This window comes from Lipophrys pholis (assembly GCF_963383615.2).
Source record: "Lipophrys pholis genome assembly, chromosome: 16".
NCBI lineage: Eukaryota > Metazoa > Chordata > Actinopteri > Blenniiformes > Blenniidae > Lipophrys > Lipophrys pholis.
The window spans coordinates 2,674,364-2,693,509 of record NC_137634.1 but is presented as its reverse complement, the minus strand read 5'-3'; the positions used below and the strand labels follow the sequence as shown (position 1 = coordinate 2,693,509).

At 41.6% G+C, this 19,146-nt stretch overlaps 1 protein-coding gene across 2 annotated transcripts in view; it reads left to right on the top strand.

Annotated features, from left to right (window-relative positions):
- The first annotated feature begins 3,095 nt into the window (after positions 1–3,095).
- The window catches only part of usp25 (ubiquitin specific peptidase 25), a 34,107-nt gene continuing 18,056 nt past the window's right edge, over positions 3,096–19,146 (top strand). For both annotated transcript variants that reach the window (XM_080482827.1, XM_080482826.1), the window contains exons 1-9: positions 3,096–3,366; positions 9,927–10,004; positions 10,228–10,372; positions 10,463–10,586; positions 11,815–11,977; positions 14,566–14,652; positions 15,906–16,043; positions 18,189–18,265; positions 18,347–18,420. In XM_080482827.1, the coding sequence (XP_080338953.1) occupies positions 3,325–3,366; positions 9,927–10,004; positions 10,228–10,372; positions 10,463–10,586; positions 11,815–11,977; positions 14,566–14,652; positions 15,906–16,043; positions 18,189–18,265; positions 18,347–18,420 (928 nt within the window). In that variant the 5' untranslated portion in view covers positions 3,096–3,324. The remainder of the gene's footprint in view (positions 3,367–9,926; positions 10,005–10,227; positions 10,373–10,462; positions 10,587–11,814; positions 11,978–14,565; positions 14,653–15,905; positions 16,044–18,188; positions 18,266–18,346; positions 18,421–19,146) is intronic.

Below are 19,146 nucleotides of genomic sequence, written 5' to 3'. Positions count from 1 at the left end.
AGTGGAGGGCTGAATGAGTGGAATTCATTTATTCTGAATAGAAAACAGCATTTAGTTTGACCATCATTGTGCATAAAACAAACATTTGAGGAGTCAAAAGAAGCACAAACTTATCAAGTCGCCCTCCTTCTGCTTCAGTTATCGCAAAATAATACTTCACTGCCGTGTTTGACAAGATAAAACTCCTACATTTTGAAACACAATTTATATGAGACATCTATGTGGGACACTTTTTGGGGGGGGGGGGGGTTTGACAGAAAAAGTGTAGAAGATAGAAGAGAAAATAGATCTATGATTTGTGCAACTTAATCTGAAAATCTCTGTAAACACCAAATTACAGTTAATTAGATCCATGGTAAGGATCTAATAACAGGGAATAGGAACTTTTCAAACATGATAATTTATGTATATTTCACCCATAATATGTCTTTATTATTAATAAATTATTATTATTGATTTCTTTGCAAAATATAAATAAATAGATAAATAAAACTGCTGCTGAGGCTAATACTACTATGCCTAATAATAATATTAATAATAATAACATTAATAATAATAAAAAAAAATAAAAATAATAATAATAATAATAATAATAATAATAATAATAATAATAATAATAATAATAGTAATAATAGTAATAATAATAGAAGTAATAATAATAGAAGTAAATAATTATTTCATAAGTACAATACATTGAATTTACAGCTCACACAACCTGTACTACTGGTGCATGACTTCAATGGTCCGAGGGAGCAGATGTTGTAGAAAATAATATAACCAAGAAGAAATGAACCAAATCAATATCGGCATTGACAGTGAAAATAAAAAAAAGTCCTCCTCACAAACAGGCAGAATTAAATGAGTAAATAAAACAACACTTCTCCTCCTGATTGAGAATCTTTCAGCCATATTTAACTGTCCGTTCTCATTCACCCTTAATTTTATGAAAAACTCGTCTTCAGTCGTTTTCACAAACCACCAAATCATTTAAATCTCTGTCATGAGAAATAAGGAAATATCACAGTTTTGTATATAATTACTCAGGTTTCATGTTCCTTCTAAAAGCCCCAGCAGAGGCCACATGCTTGACTCACCTTGATGGAGGTGAGGCTTCCCCGAATCAACAGGGAAATATCATTTATTCATCACAACTCAGTGTCCAAGCGGGTGAAATAAAGTGCGCTGTAAATCAATAATTAAAAAGAATATATATATATATTTTAAATTCCCTTAAACAAAAAAGGTCATGAAGCTTTAAAGATGTGTTTCCGTTTACTTCCATACAAGAGGAGCAGCGGCGGGTTGAATCACAGAGTTACACTGAATAAGAACATATGAGCCTTTTGTTTGACGTAACAACTGAATGAAACACTAAATAAAATCCATGAAGCACAAATTCATCTTCACATTCCTCCACTTTATACCAGACATACAAACTGTAGAGGCTGATAATCCAGAGTATCAGACTATCAGTGTGTATAATCTAGAGTTTCTCTTATAGTTTAATGTCATTTTATCACAAATCCATGAACGGCGTCAAAATTATTGCATCAAAACATAAAAAAAAATAGCGTCTACAGGCCTTATTTATTATGAATTTTCTAAAAGTCAACATGTTCATGAGATGATTATGCACTAAATATCTGTTGAAAGTAATAACAAAGAGTTGATATAGCAAACTGATGTTGCCGTGTAGCTTTATTAGTCCGTTACATACGACTGGAGGGACGGAACACTGGTGCAATTTACTGCAAAGATGAAAAACTTTCCAGACAGTTCCTTGTATTGTGAGTATTGTGAGTATTGTGAGTATTGTGAGTATTGTGAGTATTGTAATCTATTGCTGAGCTTCCTCAGTGTTACTGTCGCCACACAGCTTGAACTTTCAGGTTTAAAAATGTGTGTCTGGGTAGTTTTTTCTATCTGCGTTGATCCTGTGACGACCAATCAACCTATTCGGAGTTTACTGAGTTTTTTATTCAGCATCAGCTGAGGTGTCCTCCAGACTGTATCGACCTCCTCAGTGTGTAGAAGTTCATACAGATGATGGATAAATGAATGAATGTCCTGCTTTCATTATGGGTTTTTTTTCTTCATTTATTTACATTTATGACCCACCGCACTGCCGGTTCCCAACCTTTGGTCCCTGGAGGCCTCCGGATCTGAGAAAAGACGAGAGCCCATCTCACTCTGAGCCGACACACACCAAACAAACACAACTTCCCTGCTAAAATGAAACCTCTGAGTTGATGAAGATGATTTTCTGCAAAAGAAATGAGCAGTTTTATGTTATAATTGATTAATTCTTGATTCACTGACTGCAGCAGAAACAAGGAAGAGAAGGTCAGACCGAGTCACCGCGGGTCAAAGGTCAGAGTGGTGCAGCAAGAATCATTCATTTAATGTATTTCTTTGATTTCAATTTGATATGCCTCAGTTTAACATGTATTTGTATATGTATGTAGTTTCTCTCAGTTTTGTTCTATTAGAAATGCATTAATTCAGATAGTAATGAGCTGATTTTGTTATTGGATTATTCAATCTGGTTGTTGAAGATCAAATTGTTCATGATGCAGCGTCTGGAGCTTAATCACTTCAACAATGAAGCGTGAATTTATTTATTTATTTTATTCATTCATTCATGTATTTATTCATTTATTTCCAAACATGTAAAAAAATAAACAAACAGAGTAGATAAAAAGAGACAATCAGCCATATGAGTCGTCCAGAGTTCACGTGACATACACTCCAATTTTACAATGTGTGCATTTACACGTTTGAAAAGGGCGTAGGAATAAGTTTTACTTTTTTATTCCTACCCCTTTACATCGTTATTGTTAAAATCAAACAAAATATGTATTTATTTGTATTCATTTTTATCAAGAAAAAATATTTTTGTCGATGTTGTTAGAGCCTAAGATTCTTAAGGTTATCATACGATGATTAAGGTTATATCTAAGATTACATTCTCATATGGACATGAGATAAACACATTAAAGCCACATTATTTATGGGTAAAATCCACAAAATTTAATGTCTTCACGTGAGGTTAATTGGCGTTTTCTCCATTTATGAAGTACAGTGTTTTCAGGGGCGTGCGCCGTGACGTCAGCACGCGGACAGACACGAGCCATCGATCCCAGCTGCGTGGAGCAATGTTTTCATGCGTACGCAGGGCTCGCGCTCGTCACAGTGCCATGGCGCCCGCGATGTCTGTGGACAAGGAGGGCTCGTCGTAGCTGCAACCCGCCCCGGTGTGAAGAGCATCCTGCCGCGGTCCGCTCCCCACTCCCGCTCTGAATCGGAACCCCCTCCGGACCGGCCATGACCGTGGAGCAGAATGTCCTCCAGCAGCACTCGCAGAAGGTACGGGCGCAACTTGCAGGCTCGCGTTAGCGTTAGCGTTAGCATTAGCGTAGCCTAGCAGTTGTTTTAATGGCTCGGGGAAGTAGCGGAGTTTGACCAAAAAATAAACAAATTGCTGCTTGTGGTTGAATAAATTAACACCAACCCTGTTTCCCGGAGCGGCCGCCCCGCTCCCTGCAGGCAGCAGATGGTAAACTCCACGTTCGGGGTGTGAAAGCGAGGCCTAGCGTCACCTCGGCTTATTATTGTGCTCGCTGGTAGCTACATGGAGCTAACGGCGGCGCGTGAGGTTCGGAGCTTCTTTACGTCGGTTAACGTTAACGAGTCGACTTGTTAACCGGTTAACAGGTCGTCCTGGTCAGTGGCGGGTGTGCTACGCGGCGCTAACGTTAGCAGCCGTTGCTAACTGTGTCGTCAGTGGAAATGAACGAGGCCAAACTGACAGCGCGATGTCAACTTGGTGCAAAGTGAATGTTTTCACACTGCGCAAAGAGCTTTTCTGTTTAATCTGAAATGTCCCTGGAGGACGCAGATCTTCGGTTTGAAGGAGTGGTCGGTGCCTGTTTTTTTTTTTTCTGAGGTTACTCATCACATAACCGAGCTGTTTGTTTACAAAGCGTGGCCAGAGGCGGAGGTGGGAACACACAACAAGCTGCCTCCCCGGGGAGGGGGAGGGGGAGGGGGCGGTGGGGGTTCACATTAACCGCCCTGGATCACGCTCCGGCTTCAGTACTCCGTTACTCCTGAGGACTGGATTACCACCACTCTGGCCAGCGTCGACTCTCCCGTCAGTTATGTAACCAGCTGACCGATATTACATATCTGCTTGGCTAGTTAAACTGAAAACAAGTAAATGATATACACGGGTGTTATGCAATCTCAGCTTCTTTTGCAGAGGAGGACAGATCTGCTTAAGACTAAAAAACAAAAAACATGAGCCAAAAGAACCATTCCTCCAGGTAATGACAGAAGACACATGCTTCTAGAGATGAGTCAAACTTTAAAATAGCAGTGTAACACTAACCTTATTACAGAGTCTCACCTTCAGGAAGGCTGAGATCACGACCAGAACTGGCCACAATAACAGCTGGACAGGAACATTTTGTATTTCCCAATACATATACTCAATATGAGAGTTCTTCAAATTGTCATCCATCTAACAACATCCCAATTTAGATGAACTGTTGTCAAGTTCAGTTTAACCAGTATTTTCAGTCAATGTCACCCTTAAGATGAAGCGTAGTTGCTCACATCTTTTCTCTTAAGTTTACATCGACTGTTATAAATTGAGTAATATTGGCTGTTATAAATTGAGTAATACTGGAAGAAAAACCAACAACTTAACAATTGTCAGCTCTTCAATTCATAAATAGACATGACAAGGTTCCAGATTTATCGTGAATGGGATTGCAACTTTCACAAGATCAGGATATACATGAATCCAAAGACTGGACTGTGATGATTTCTTTATTAGAGTCACTGTATTTCATTCCCTGTTAACTTGTGTGGCTCAACAGAACAAAAGGTGAGCTGTGTAATGACCTCTCCTCTTACGTGCTCTCAATAATGATATAATGTTAATTTCAATAGACAATACAATAATCTGTAAAAAGCAAAAATCTTCTTTAATGTGAAATCTGCTCGGTTGTTCGGGATTAAATAGTTTTTAATGACTTCAATTATTCTCAATTACACTTGAAACTAAATCATATGTTTTATTATATTGATTTACTCTCAAACGTTGAGAAAGAAAAGCCGTGGCAGAGGCTTCCCCCCTGAACCCCGGGCTCCTTTACACTGGATTAGTGTGTTATGGGAAGCTGTGTGTTCTGGGTGTGGTGCTGGGTTTTCATGTGTTGGCCTGCCAGGGGAGGTCATGTGAGGTGAATTCATAGTGCGCTATTATTTTTCCCGTTGATGTTCTTCCAAACTATTTGACACGGTAGACCCAGTGGGAGTGTCCCTCTCTGTGTAACCGTCCACAGAGCCTCCAACCGACCGGGCGCTTGCTGTTATTCACAAGCTGCCACTTAAAGGCCCGGCAGCCGCTGTGATGAACAGCTCTTCCAGACATGTCACATGGAGATGAGCCTTGTGTTTGTCTACATGTCTGAGTAAGCGCTGCTGCGCTTGACTCGGCCCAAATCTGTCAAGAGTGGAACTTCCCTTGCTCCTCATCAGATCTGGAACTCAGTCTGTCTGATTCCCACCACCAAGATCACATATTAAGAGTAAGGAGAAGTTTCCTCTGACATCACTTAACTGTTTATTCATGAAAACATGAAGGTAAAACGAGCCGAGCGGTGAAACGAAAGTAAAATCCAGGAAAGATTTCATGTTGAGTTATAAAAAAAAGAAGTTTACTGTTTGGTTTGTGTTCCAGACTGAGCTCTCCGGGTCGTCATTCTCCAGAAATCTAATGTTTCTTATGAATGGGTTCGTGTTGGAGATGTTTCTAATTTACCATCTCTGCCGATCTGATACTTACTTTTCTGGTTTAAAGGCATAACTTGAACACTTCAACTGTAGAAAATCTCAATCTAAAATATTGATTCACATGAGCTAATGGCTGATATTACTTTAAAACACTAATATGAATCTACATGTCACAGACTGATTTAACACTCTCTGAATACACTTTTAAAAATGATTTCTAAAAATTTGGAATCTTGAATCTGAATTAAAGAGAAAAAAAACTGGCCAAGACTACACTAAATCAAATTGCACTTTTAGAGGTTCTACCTGATTTTGTGTCTCCGTCCGTCTCCAATAATCTGAATGTTTGAAGAACTGAAAAGTGAGAAGAAGAACACATTCTGACTCGGGTTGATCTGCAGAACTCGCCTCTTCTGGGAAATGATTGTGTATTAATGTAGGGAGTTCAGAGCTTTGACGTGAAAACACAGAGGCCAGAACTTCTGCAGGAAAAAGACAATAGTCCGACACGCAACGCTCGATAGAACAACACATTGTAGAACTGCTGCTTTAATTTGTTGCTCATAAACAGAGTTCAACTACTGTTTTTACAGTGTCGCTTCCCGTGTTCACACTGACGGTGATTTTATAGCGGCTCTAGATAGTGGACCAAACGACTCACGTATGCCACAAGTTTGAGCTAAGAAGGCTCCCGTAGTCCGATGTGTGACGCAGACGACGTGAGGCGTGCACAGTTACTACAACACCAGCTTTTAGACCTGCGGTATTTCCAGATGTCTCCACATTAGAGCTTGCAGGAGCTGTACAGCATGAAAACGTCGAAAAGAACAAGTTCATGCCACTTTCTACACCGACAAACTCTTTTGAAGTCAATATACAAAGAAAACGGGAAAGTATTGGTATTGGCTAACATTTCATTTAAAATAAAGAATAATAACTAACTCGAAATTTCTTACATTCCTTGCAGTAATATAATTTTTTTTTGGTAAGTTTGAGTTTTCCTGCCTCACACACAGTCATGAAATCGACAGGTCCTGCTCTCACTTCCTCCAAAGCAGAGGTTTGTGCCTGACGTTCCCATAAGCTGCTGTTTCCTCTGTGAACGATGACGCTTTGAGGGGAAGTACAGTGAAAACTGTGCAGCCAGCAGCTGGAAAGCAATGAGGCGCTTCCCCAAGGCTGGAGGAGAGAAATGTTTCGCCTTGAGGACGACGGGAGTGAGAGCTGCCGTGTTTCAGCCTCTTCAGTTACCGTTTTCTGCTTCGTCTCAGTCGAGATCGGCTGGTTTTAATTTCTTTGTTCCCACTGAGCCGGTGTTCTCCTCGTCTTGCTTTAGGTACAGCCGGAGTGGGCGTCAGTGTTCCCGTGCTTGTGATATTTCACGTTATGAAACCACACCGGCTTCTGCTCTACTTTCCTCAAAAGCAGGGGTGTTAAACACAAGGCATGTGGGCCACGTCTGACCCGCCAGAGGATCAAATAAGGCCGTGGGACGTTTTTCTGAAGTGCAAAAATTACAGAGACGACTCCTGATTGGCCCATTTATTCCCTGAACTCATCGGATTGTGCGTCATGAGTTAAATAAGAAAAATTAATTTCAAAAATAGCTTTTATCATGATTCACAGTCGTCATTTGGACGCCGCTCTTCTTCATATCTGACTCTTAGTGATGAATTTGATCTGTTCAGTAAAAAACCCACAGCTGAAAGACAAAATGAAAGAAGTAGGGTATTTTAACAACAGTTAACACGTACAGAAATCAAATATCTTCAAGAAGAGAGGAAACCATTGTTGCAAGAGTTTAAAATCTAACGTATGAAACAAACAGAATAATGCAGTCATTAAGAGGAATACCTCAATAAAGATTAAATGCGCATGTCTTTTATTCATTTAAATACAAACTGAAAAGGAGAGTTTTAACGTTCAAGATCACTAAAGATCTTTTTTATTTATTTATTTATTTTTTAATCTGTAAACGCCATAATTACTCCACACTATTTTATTATTTACAGTTCTGGAACTGTATCTTTCATACTGACATTTAATCTTCCAATTCACGAAGGTTCACATGAGGCCACAGCATGTTGGAATAGAGCATCTCCGCATCACAATCCCAAAATACTTCATGGTTTTGAAGCTTCGCTCATGTAATGGAATGTCATCCAGTTAATCCAGACTGTGATGCAGAGCATGTTGTTTCAGGCGTGGCTGCGAAAAAAAAAGCTCACGTCAACTGTTTGTTTTACAGGATGATCCCACTTAATGAGACATAGGAGTCTGTCCGATGTTACAGTGCTTCAGATGTTGCGGCTTTCAAACCTGCTGCTCGTTTTACACCAAATGTGAATTATGGTCAGAATTAGTTTGTTCCGGGGTTCTTCAACCTGCGGCTCTGGAGCCACACTGGGCTCTTTAGCTGCTCCATCAACAGCTCCCCGAAGCTTCTGGAAAAGCTTTGTGAAGAAACATGTCGTTTTTATTCCACACTGATTTGCAAAAATGGTTCAGTCTCCAGGATAAAAACAAATAAGGTCAAACAGCAGAGACAGCCAGGAGAGATGGGATCGCTAAAAAAGAAAATGGGGGTAAAATGCTTAAAATTGCCTTACAAAAAAATATAAACTGACTAAAAGCAGTTTAAAGAAATAATATGGGGGAAATGTCAAACAAAGAATATTGAAATTGCTAGTCCAGCTTTTATTTCAGTAAAGGAAAAATGGGAAAAGTAAAAAAAAGAATACAAGAAGAAAAATGTAAGGAAAATAAAAACAAACGGGGAAAAAAGAGAAACGGGAATAAAAAAGAATTGAAGAAAAAAGGAAGATGGGCTAAAAGTGAAAAATAAGAAAAAAAAACAGAAAATAGGGTTAAAAATATAATAAAATCTAAACTGGAGCCGTCGACCCGTGCTGAATGCAGCTTCAGGCTTTGTTTGTTTAGCAGTGTTCTTTAGATGCTTTTTGTTAATAGTTCTCATGTTTTGCGGCTCCACATAAATTCTATTTGGTGTTTTTGCGTTGCGAGCTGAAGCAGCACCGTTCCAAGTGTTTTATATTGGTATCGGTTCCATTCAGTGGTGCAGTAAACCAGGAGGACCCGTGACGGCTCCGGGCCGCGTCGCTCTCTCTCCAGACTTAAGACCTCTGCCTCAGACGCTGACACTAAGTGCACTCCCACATTATTTATAGAGCATTTATTCCAGCACCTCCAGTTCAGGTTAAGTGTGTGTTTTAAGGACACACAGTCCAGCTGGGTTTGACATCAGTTGTCCATCAAACCCCGCGGTGAGAATCCACAGAGGCCTTCCATCTCCATTTCTGGGTGTTTATATGTTGATCTGCATGGGATCCTTCACCAGCAGACCAGACATGTCTTACAGCTTCGTCATATTGAAAGTGAAAATCCTTCTGTTTTCTTTTAGATGAGCCATGGCACGTAGAATGTTGATTTAGGTTGACAAGTTGACATATTGTGTTGCTGCCAGTCGTTAGGCTCTTATCAGAATCATGCTGGTTACAGACTTTCACGTTATAGAGCAGGTTGAGTAGCGAGTTTCTTTGCGATTGTATTTTACTCGCTGTATTTAATTTTATACCATCTTAACCTTATCTGTTTGATATTTCCTCCGTGTCGGGAACTGAAAGGAAGTTTGAGGAAAAACAAAGCACATTTAAATGTATACATTTTTTAACACTTTATTTTTCTAGCAATAATCGCAAGTTTTTTTTTAAATCCCAACCCTGCATTTAAACTAAACATATTACATTTCTATGGTATTTCTTTGTTCAAATAAACCAAGGTCAGAATCACAGACGAGTTTAACCAAACATTCAGTTTGTTTTCATCGTGCAATCTGCACACAGCAAACTTCACGTCGTGGCCAAGATTGTTAAAATCTCATAGTGCGTAGCTCACATTAAGCAATCTGGTTTTTTGGTTTTAAACAGTGAAGAATGCACATCTTTCCTTTCTTTAGAGAAGTCTTACTTTACTTTGGATTCTGCTGTAAAAGAAGGTTTATTATTGATTCAGTGAGTTCTGTGCCGTTGTTTTCCTCCTCCTCTCTCATCGGGCAGCTCTCCGAATTGCTCTTCAAATGTGTTTTTTCTTCCTCCCGTCTTCAGCATCAGCAGACTCTACTAAACCAGTTGAGGGAAGTCACCGGCACCACAGACGTTCAGCTGCTCCAGCAGGCCCTGCAGGTACCCCCTCAAACCCACTCCTCAAAAACTCATCTAAAGCCAAACAGCTCGTCTCTCCGAGGCGACCATCTGTTCGTCGCCTCACTCTGATTACAATCAGTACCAACACATATCCACTGTAAACCATGCAGATTAAACGGCAGCCGTTTGCACAATCGCATGCAATCTGTGTCCGTGTTACTCTCTGACCATTGCTGATTGTCGTGTGTTGTCAAATCAACAGGTGAGCAATGGGGACCTGGCCGAGGCTGTGGCCTTTCTGACCGAGAAGAACGCCAAGGTTCCCCAGCAGGATGAGACGACGTACTACCAGACGTCGCAGGTGGCCAACGACAGATATATCAGCGTGGGCAGCCAGGCAGACACGAGTGAGCAGCTTCTCTCCTGCGCTTCTTACTTGTGATCCACGGAGGTGAGGCGCGTGTTCATCCATTCCTGGGTTTGTTTTCTCGATGCAGACGTGATCGATCTGACTGGAGACGATAAGGATGACCTGCAGAGGGCCATCGCCCTCAGCCTGGAGGAGTCCAACCGGGCCTTCAGGGAGACGGGCATCACCGACGAGGAGCAGGCCATCAGCAGGTGGGACCAGGAGGCCATACTGACACACTACGCCTTAGAAATACAGTTTCACAAGAAAATACACAAACATTGTGTTGCGCAATTCAGCAAATATTCGATCCCCATCGTCATGAGTGAAACTGGACATGGATTGGCATGAAAAGGGCCGGCTGGGGTTCACTTGGTAGAGTGGGTCGTCTTCCAGTTCTAAAGTTGGCGCTTCGATCGTCCATCTCCGTTGTTGTGGGATAAAATGTTTTCAAGTGAAAATGGGAATGTTTTGTTGCGTTTGGAGTGTGTGTTTATACGACCACGGTGCCCGGAGCCTCTGATTAAAACAACTTTTCTGAATCTCTGCTACTGCACACGTGCATCATGGAAGTTGTAATTAGTTCTTCTGCACATGCTCAGTAGATGAACAATAACAGTGTTTGCCTCCAGATTGTCATGACTCCTCGTCCATAATTCTTTATGCTCTGACGTAAGCCAATACACAATATCATCCTGCAGCTTCTTCACGTACGTTTCCTTCAAGGAGGAGAAGGAATGAAGCTCATTGAAAATGGAGCCGATGTTCTTGTGGTCTTGTTTTCCCTCCATCGCTGGGCGTAGCGTTCACGTCTGGCTGTGTCATTCTCTGCAGCCGTTCTGTTGCCTGGTCTTAAACGGAAGCAGCAGTTTCACAGTGAGATCTTAACTTGCCCACATGTTCAACAGTTTCTGTCTATTGTTTCTTTCAAAGCCAGTTTCACATCTGGATGATATTATATCTCAGAAAGGGATTGTTGTTTTGGAGTTTTTTCAAGTTACTATGTGTTAGTATGACTTTCACCAGCCCCTTCCTGACTAAAATTCTTAATAACTTTTATTGGGTGAAGTCCGAGAGGAAACTGCTTCACCATAATGAATGAAGGGAAGAAGAGACAAACAACATGAGACAAAATGAGAAAGGAATGGAAGAACTGAGTAGATGAAGTGTCTGTTGATCTTAACGTGACCACAGTCCGATGGATGTAGTTCTCCATCTTTGGTCTGTACTGCCATGTGGAGTTCACTTCAATTGTTCAAAATGTGAACACACTCCATGTTATTCCCTTCATCCACCGTTCAAAGCTTCAGTGATGGGATTCACACATCGTGTTCTTCACAGGGCAGGATAAAACACGGCTGTGCTTTCTTCAGAAGTAAAAGCTGTTTGAACCCAGCATGTAATCCTTCCTCCTCTATCTCTCTCTTCACCGGATCCTAGAGTTCTGGAGGCCAGCATCGCGGAGAACAAGGCGAGTCTGAAGCGGACGCACACGGAAGTGTGGAGCGATTCGCCCAACCCGCACGACAGGAAGAGAGTAGACAACTGCCCCGTGGGGCTGAAAAATGTGGGCAACACCTGCTGGTTCAGCGCCGTCATACAGGTTGAAATGCAGACCTTTTCTCCTTATCTTCTTTCGTGAGATTGCTTTTGTTTTTCCTCATTTAATCTGCTTATTGGGAAAATTATCAAGGTCTTTAATGGTGGATATTCTCTAATATTTTCAGTAAACTACACCAATATATACAAAGCAATATATATCTGCTTGTAATGCCGCTCTGTACCACTAGGTGGTACAGCAAATCTGAGCACTGAAGCTCTTGGCTCCTATGTAACTGTGACGTTTCTGAGGCTTCAGTCTGTATTTTCTAGGCTGTAAAATCGTGAAAAAATGCCTGGATATTTCACCCTAACCACCACAAAGACTCGGTTGTATGCTGCTGCAGTAGTCAGTGGTAGAATGTGACCTCGGCTGAAATATGCCAGATGAACACTGGATACATCATCACATGGTGCCGGGGCTCTTGTGTGTCATGTTACCCCCCTAACGCCACCTTTGAACCTGATCTAGCAGCACTCAGACCAACACAAGTAAACAACCTTCTCCTTTCCACAGAAAATGGCTCAAACCATGATTGAAAGTAGTAAATAAACATTGGGGCTAACACTTGTAGTGCGCGTGCTGCTCATTGCTTTCCCTGCAGTTACAAATTCTCCACGCCAAGATGTGCAGCTTTCACTGCACGGCACAAACAACACTCACTTCAAAATTGGGTCAATTAATTGTGGTCTTCCTTGTGAAATACATTAGAACAAATTGCTTGTTTTTGTATTTCCTTCACGGCCTCGCGTTGTTTGCCTCAGCATCCCTTTGTCTATAATTTAACTTCAATTTCACTTTTCTGAAGCAGCGCTGGCAGGAGGATGTGACACGCTGACTTGAGTGGGCTGTGATTAATGCAACTGCACATAACCAGTCCTTTTGATGAAAACATTTGGTTTCATTTGAAAAAATATAGAAAACAAATGGCCGAGAAGCCCGCGTTTTACATTTGCAGAGCTTTTACGTTATTACAGCCATCACAGCACGGCTTCATGGTATTGATATTCGTTGTGATTTACAGTGAAAAGCTGGCAGCTGGAAGAGCCACACATTTACCATCAAACATGTAATTGTTATGTTTGTGATATAATTTCATTCATTTAACTGTCAGATTTAGTTCTACAGAGCTTTGTTCAGTAAATAATTTTAGAAAATGAGATAAATGACTCAGTGTTTACATTTTATTTACTTTTCATCGCAGAGATGAGGAAATACTGAGCATTTATTAGATACTGAGTCACTGATCCATTTAAATCTGAAAGCTCCTTAGGAGCAGAGCTGTAATATAATTAAATTATGTTTTAAGGATGGGTTGTATAACTAACTTTTCTTTTGGGAATAAAGAGAACTGTTCACTGCATGTTTAAAGGGTTCATTGGGTTCATTTACCAGTACAAATCATTTAACAGAAATGACATGCCTGTACCAGATTAGTATTTTGATGTAAATTTTACATCCAAATAATCTTTCTTACACTGAAATTATGCAAAAAGAAATAAAAAGATCAATGTGGGATTCTAATTAGCTGAATGTAATGTGACATTAGATGTGATCGTATGAGACCATGTGTTAATATGCTTCTATTACTCAATTGTTTTTTGTTTTTTTACTGTATAATATTCAAGCTATTGTAATCACGCTGTATTTGTAATGTGAAACCTTTCCAGTGTCATCTAGAAAACATTATGATGCGTTATAGTTTAAATGATTTAAACCAGGAATGTTAAACATGAAGCCTGAAACCGACCCAAGAGGCCCGTGTAGGCCCACCAGCCTCTGTGCAGATGTGCCTTTTCTTATGTGATTCTTTCTGTTGTAATGGAGATTTCATCACATATACTGTGTATACTGGCTCGGTTGGTAGAGCAGTCGTCTCCCAATCGGACGGTTGCTGGTTCAATTCACATCTCCCCATGTACACATGTTGAAGTGTCCTTGAGCAATACATTGACTCCCAAACTGCTCCCAGTGGGTGGCCTTGCATCATAGCCCTCTCACACTGGTGTGTAAATGTGATTTAACAGTGTAAAACTATTGGGGACTGCTTATGTGTTGGAAAAAGCGCTATATAAGTGAAATCCATTTACCAAAACAAAAGTAAAAAATTTTAATGTTAAAGGTTCTTATGTCACTATTTTACCAGTCTGGCCCACTAAAGATGAAATTGGTTGGTATTTGGCCCCTGGATTAAAACGATATAATGATCATAGAGGGAAGGTTTTAAAGTTTATAACATGGTAACTAAGAGATATTAGCAAGAAAGAAAGCAGGAAAGAACTTCATGTACTTAATGTAATAGTTTTTGACACTATTCCTGTTTTATAATACTGAATGATACTATTTTAACACATTTGTAATTAATTGTAATGGTTGTAATATGATACAGATCCTATTGGTTTGTTCTTCGATACATCCATATTCATGTATAATGGCCATCAAAGTTATTTTTAGACGCTTGTATTTTGACTGATGATAGAAACGCATAAGACCGGCTCTCGTAATTTTACTTTTGGTTTCTCTCTGCTGTGAAATGAAACCTTGTAGGGCCCGTGCTGTCTTCTCATTGGCTGTAATTGTTGTGATTTCAGTCTCTGTTCAACTTGCTGGAGTTCCAGAGGCTGGTGCTCAACTACTCCCCGCCAGCCAGAGTCCATGACCTGCCCCGCAACCAGAAGGTGAGACACTGGCGCCTCGATCCGGCCAACAAGAAGCTGCAATAACCGTGTCTGCGTGTGGCATCTTCTAAAGGTCCTCCCCTCCACCTCTCCTTGGCCTTGTTTACGTCTCCTCTTCATATCATCGCAGCCTCCATCACGGCGCACAGAGCTGTAACTCCGAGGGTTTGACCTTCCTCGAGACCTGTGCCACCATTCAGCTCTAAGGTCACCACAGCTTATCATTCCAGTCCTGCTACTTCACTTACTTCTCCACTCGTAAGCTCCGCGGAGGGCCGACCGGTGCGAAATGTCTGATAAAGGCTTGGCACCCCGCCACCTGGAGATTGAGCATCCGGTGATTGTGGATTTGGTTCCAAACTGAGATGCGTTTAACGTGTCCGTCCACACCGGGTCCAACACAGCAGCATGTTTTTTTTTTTTTTGTTTTGTTTTGGCATCTTCTCCCTGCAGACAAGCTCACCATAGGGTTAACAGCCTGCTGCTAATCTGCTCTAAGCCTCAGCAGTGGTTCAGGGGCAGCCATCTCTTCATCTCAATTCCTTTGCTTCTAATCGCTGACTTTTTGCCCCAGCAGCTCGGGAGTCTAATCTGTTCAGCCCTGACTCACTCGCACAGAAAAACAAGTGAGATGTTGTATCTGTGCCTCGGTATGTCACTGTGATGACACGGTGCACTTTAAAGATTACAGCTCACAGCGACATGCCTCGCTAATTGAAATGTATGTGTGGGTCTGTTTACATTGACGGCGGAGATAATTTGAAAACACCAACTGTGTCGTATCGACTTCCACAGTGAGACCGTTTAACATCTCTTCTGGTTTTGATGCGTCTGAAACAAAGACGGCCGTTTGCTTTAAAACCCGGAACTCAACAAATTCCTGGTGATTCACTATTTAAACCCTCTAAGTTTGTAAACCCCCTTTTCCAATCTCGGATCAATTTGGCCCGCAGGCCTTATGTTTGACAGCCCTTATCACTTCACACCAGCTAGTTGTACTGATGTCAAACAGGACTGAGGTTTATGGACGAGCAGATGTGCCTTTCTCCTTCCATCCCAACATAATTTACTCTATGTTCTAATTGTAGCTTCTTAGTTTAAGACATTTATTTGAACGCTGCACTTCAGCGGACCCTCGGAGAAGAGAGGGGAGCTGATAAAATCCTGACTTTAACCTTCTTTGTTTGAAGCTGGGATTTGACGGCTCTGTGTCGTGACTGACTGACTCCCCACTGTTTGTGTCTTTCTGACAGGAGCACAGGAACCTGCCCTTCATGCAGGAGCTGAGGAACCTCTTCTCCCTCATGGTTGGCTCCAAGAGGAAATACGTGGATCCATCTCGAGCTGTGGAAATCCTCAAAGACGCCTTCAAGTCCAGCGAGTCGCAACAGGTAAACTCACTTCCTCCAACAACTTCCTGGACACTGACTCATCCCCACAGAGCTCCAGGAAACAACATGTGTAGTCGAGTTTAGAGCTGCTAGTATTAATTTTAAAAATCCACTGATTGTTATTTAGATTAAGACAATAATCACATATTCATTTACCACCACTTCATTAGAAAAATTGATTATTTGGATTGACAGCAAATAAATGCACAAACAGGTTGCTTCTTTATATTAATATTCAGGTAAAATGGTGAAAAAAAGAACAATTGTGTTGATGCTGTTTGTAAAGGCAGCTGCTTGTGGTTGTGTTGTGTTTCCCATCATGCATCTTGTCATTGTTGTTTAGTTTGGAATGACAGACATTATTGTAGTATGAGTATGTATCCTGGCATCAACTACATTTTAACTTAATTTAACTTAATTTTGGTGAACGCAATAAATCATTTTAATCGTAGGGTAGCTGCACTACGTCCTGCCTTGCTTCCCGTTCCCGGCTCCACCAGATGGCGCTCTGCTTCAATGTCTATAAAAGTGCCAGTGATGTTGATAATTTGTCCATTTTTTTATTTTTTGTTTATCTAAGACAAAACCTCAGTGCTCTGTAAACAACTTTCCAAATTTATCTTCAACAAATAATCTGGATTAGTTTGTCAGAATATTTTTGTTGAACCCGCTCCATACAGATGGAACAAAGTGCCGCTGTACACGTGTGTACGATGGTTTTATCTTGTCTTATAAAACGACACAAAGTCGTCTTTACAACAATTCTTCTCGAGCTCATCGGCTGACAACCGCCCTCACGTGACCTCGCAGCAAAACTCCACATTTCACGGACAACTTTTCAAAACTCCACAGAATCCTGCAGCAACGGAATCAAAAAGCAACTAACTCCAAATCGAGTCACCAGGTTATACAAATACTTTTTGGCTTTGTGCACAAACGAAGCGGTATGCTTTGTTTGCGTACTCGATCCTTTGTCTCCACTCACTGGACCTTTTGGAGGAACTTCAATTAAAAACAGACGAGATGTTTTGTTTTACTTATCACAAGTTTTCCATTGATATAAGATGCGTTGATGTGATTGAATCCTTTGTGAGGTAATAATCCAAATGCTTCATTAAGGTAAACACAAACCTTAACTGAGGATGCAAATCTGACGATTCCTGACGCCTTTCCTTCCCAATGAGACCAAATTTACATACAAACCTGCTGAATGTGGAGTTATTGATGATTAGATATCTACTTAGGCTGAAATTACCCTGAGGTTTAATGGGTTGAATATCCCATGTCAATATCCACTTCCAGGGATTTACCTCACTGCAAGAACTTTTTAATCCTGCTTAGGTGTGATTGAGTTGAAAGCCAAGCCTCTTGTGTTAGTCGTTGTTACTAAAGGTTTGGGATTCTCCTTGAGACTTAAAATATCCGGAGGTTCCTTGTTTCTGTGCTTCATGCTGGTTTTCCTATCAAACCCGAGGAATCTGAGTCATTTCTGTGCAAATATGCGTTTCCTGATGTGATTCATTCTGTTGTTGAACATGAATAACAGTGTTTGCACATAATGGGAACATTTAATCCCCCTCCATGCCTCTCTTTGTGCCCAGTCACCAATAAGCTCCATTTCTCAGTTGTTCTACTGACTCAGCTACATTGACTCTCTGACAGTTAACCTCTCTAAGCTATTGACAATCAATCATCAAACCCACATCATTCCCTCAGCAGCACGCCAGCAGAAAAATTATATTGACCATCAATTAGCCGCGCTGTGCTCTTGTCCTCTATTTTGGCTCAAGCATGTCAATTATACCAAACAGCTCGGCTCTTCGGCTCATGTAAGCCGTCTGCACTGAGCCGTTTCGCCACAGAGGTTAACAGAGGGCGGCCTCCAGACCTCCGGGCTCATCCGTCATGTCTCCCCTCTGTGAATTAGTCAGGTTGTGGAGGCCTTGACCTGAATTACTGGGCACGTTGATGCGTATGACAGAGCGGCCTGAGGGCGAGCAGGTCCTCTTTGAAGTTCAGTCTGTGAGCCGTTTCACCAACCCGAAGTCTGGATCGGCGGCTGACAACCATTTGACTGATTGGATGCCTTTTGTGTGTTAAGTTATGTGGTTGAGTGTGTAAATGTGTGTGTGTTTTGTCCAACAGCAGGACGTGAGCGAGTTCACCCACAAGCTGCTGGACTGGCTGGAAGATGCCTTCCAGATGAAGGCCGAAGAAGAGAGGTGAGCTGAACCTCAGAGTACAAATCATATAGACACAGTCGGGAATCAGATGTGCTTACTCCACGCCCCCTCTTTCCCCAGGGAGGGCGAAAAGCCAAAAAACCCCATGGTGGAGCTCTTCTACGGTCGCTTCCTCGCCGTCGGCGTCCTGGAAGGTGAGGCCAAGTTTTTAATTCCAACCAATAAAGAGAGTTAAGCGGGGAAGTGGCCAGAAAATCAGAGAGAAATCAAGCGTTAGCGCGGTCTGATTGCAGCTGCCAGAACGCGAGCGAGCCCTTGCCCCTAGTAATGAAAGGTGACCTTGTCTTAATGAGATGTGGTCTATGCAAAAAGAAAAAGAGGAGAGAGCGGTTTGCATTGATCGTGCGAGACCTTGACGGCTGATTGACATTGCGCTTATTATGCATGACAATACTGGCCCAAAGCCACCGAAAGCTGGGCCAGTGGACTCTGCTGCTCATAAAATGACCTTAATGCCTCATCTGCATGTCCGCTGGCTGCCCCCCCCCTCCCCCCTCCTCTTCCCAGTTTTTGGGTGGTGGCGGGGTTCTCCTCAGCAGTTGGTGCACGGAGCTCGGTGCAGCTTTTAAAGTAGCTCTGATGAGTGAGTGACTGCTGAACAAGTGAAAATCAGCTCGGATGCACACGAGTGTGAAATGTCTCCTGCTGCGGCTTCTTTGGCTGAACTCCCTCTGCTTTCACTGCACCAATCCGAGGCAGAAACCACATCCAAATGTCATTATCACAGCGATTGTAGCCAGTATAGATAAAATAAGTGCTCGAAATGGTGAGAACATACAGATCAAGGCTGCATGATATTGTAACTGGTGTTGAGGATATAAATTGTGATAAATTATAAGTGTATAATCCTATTACTGAGG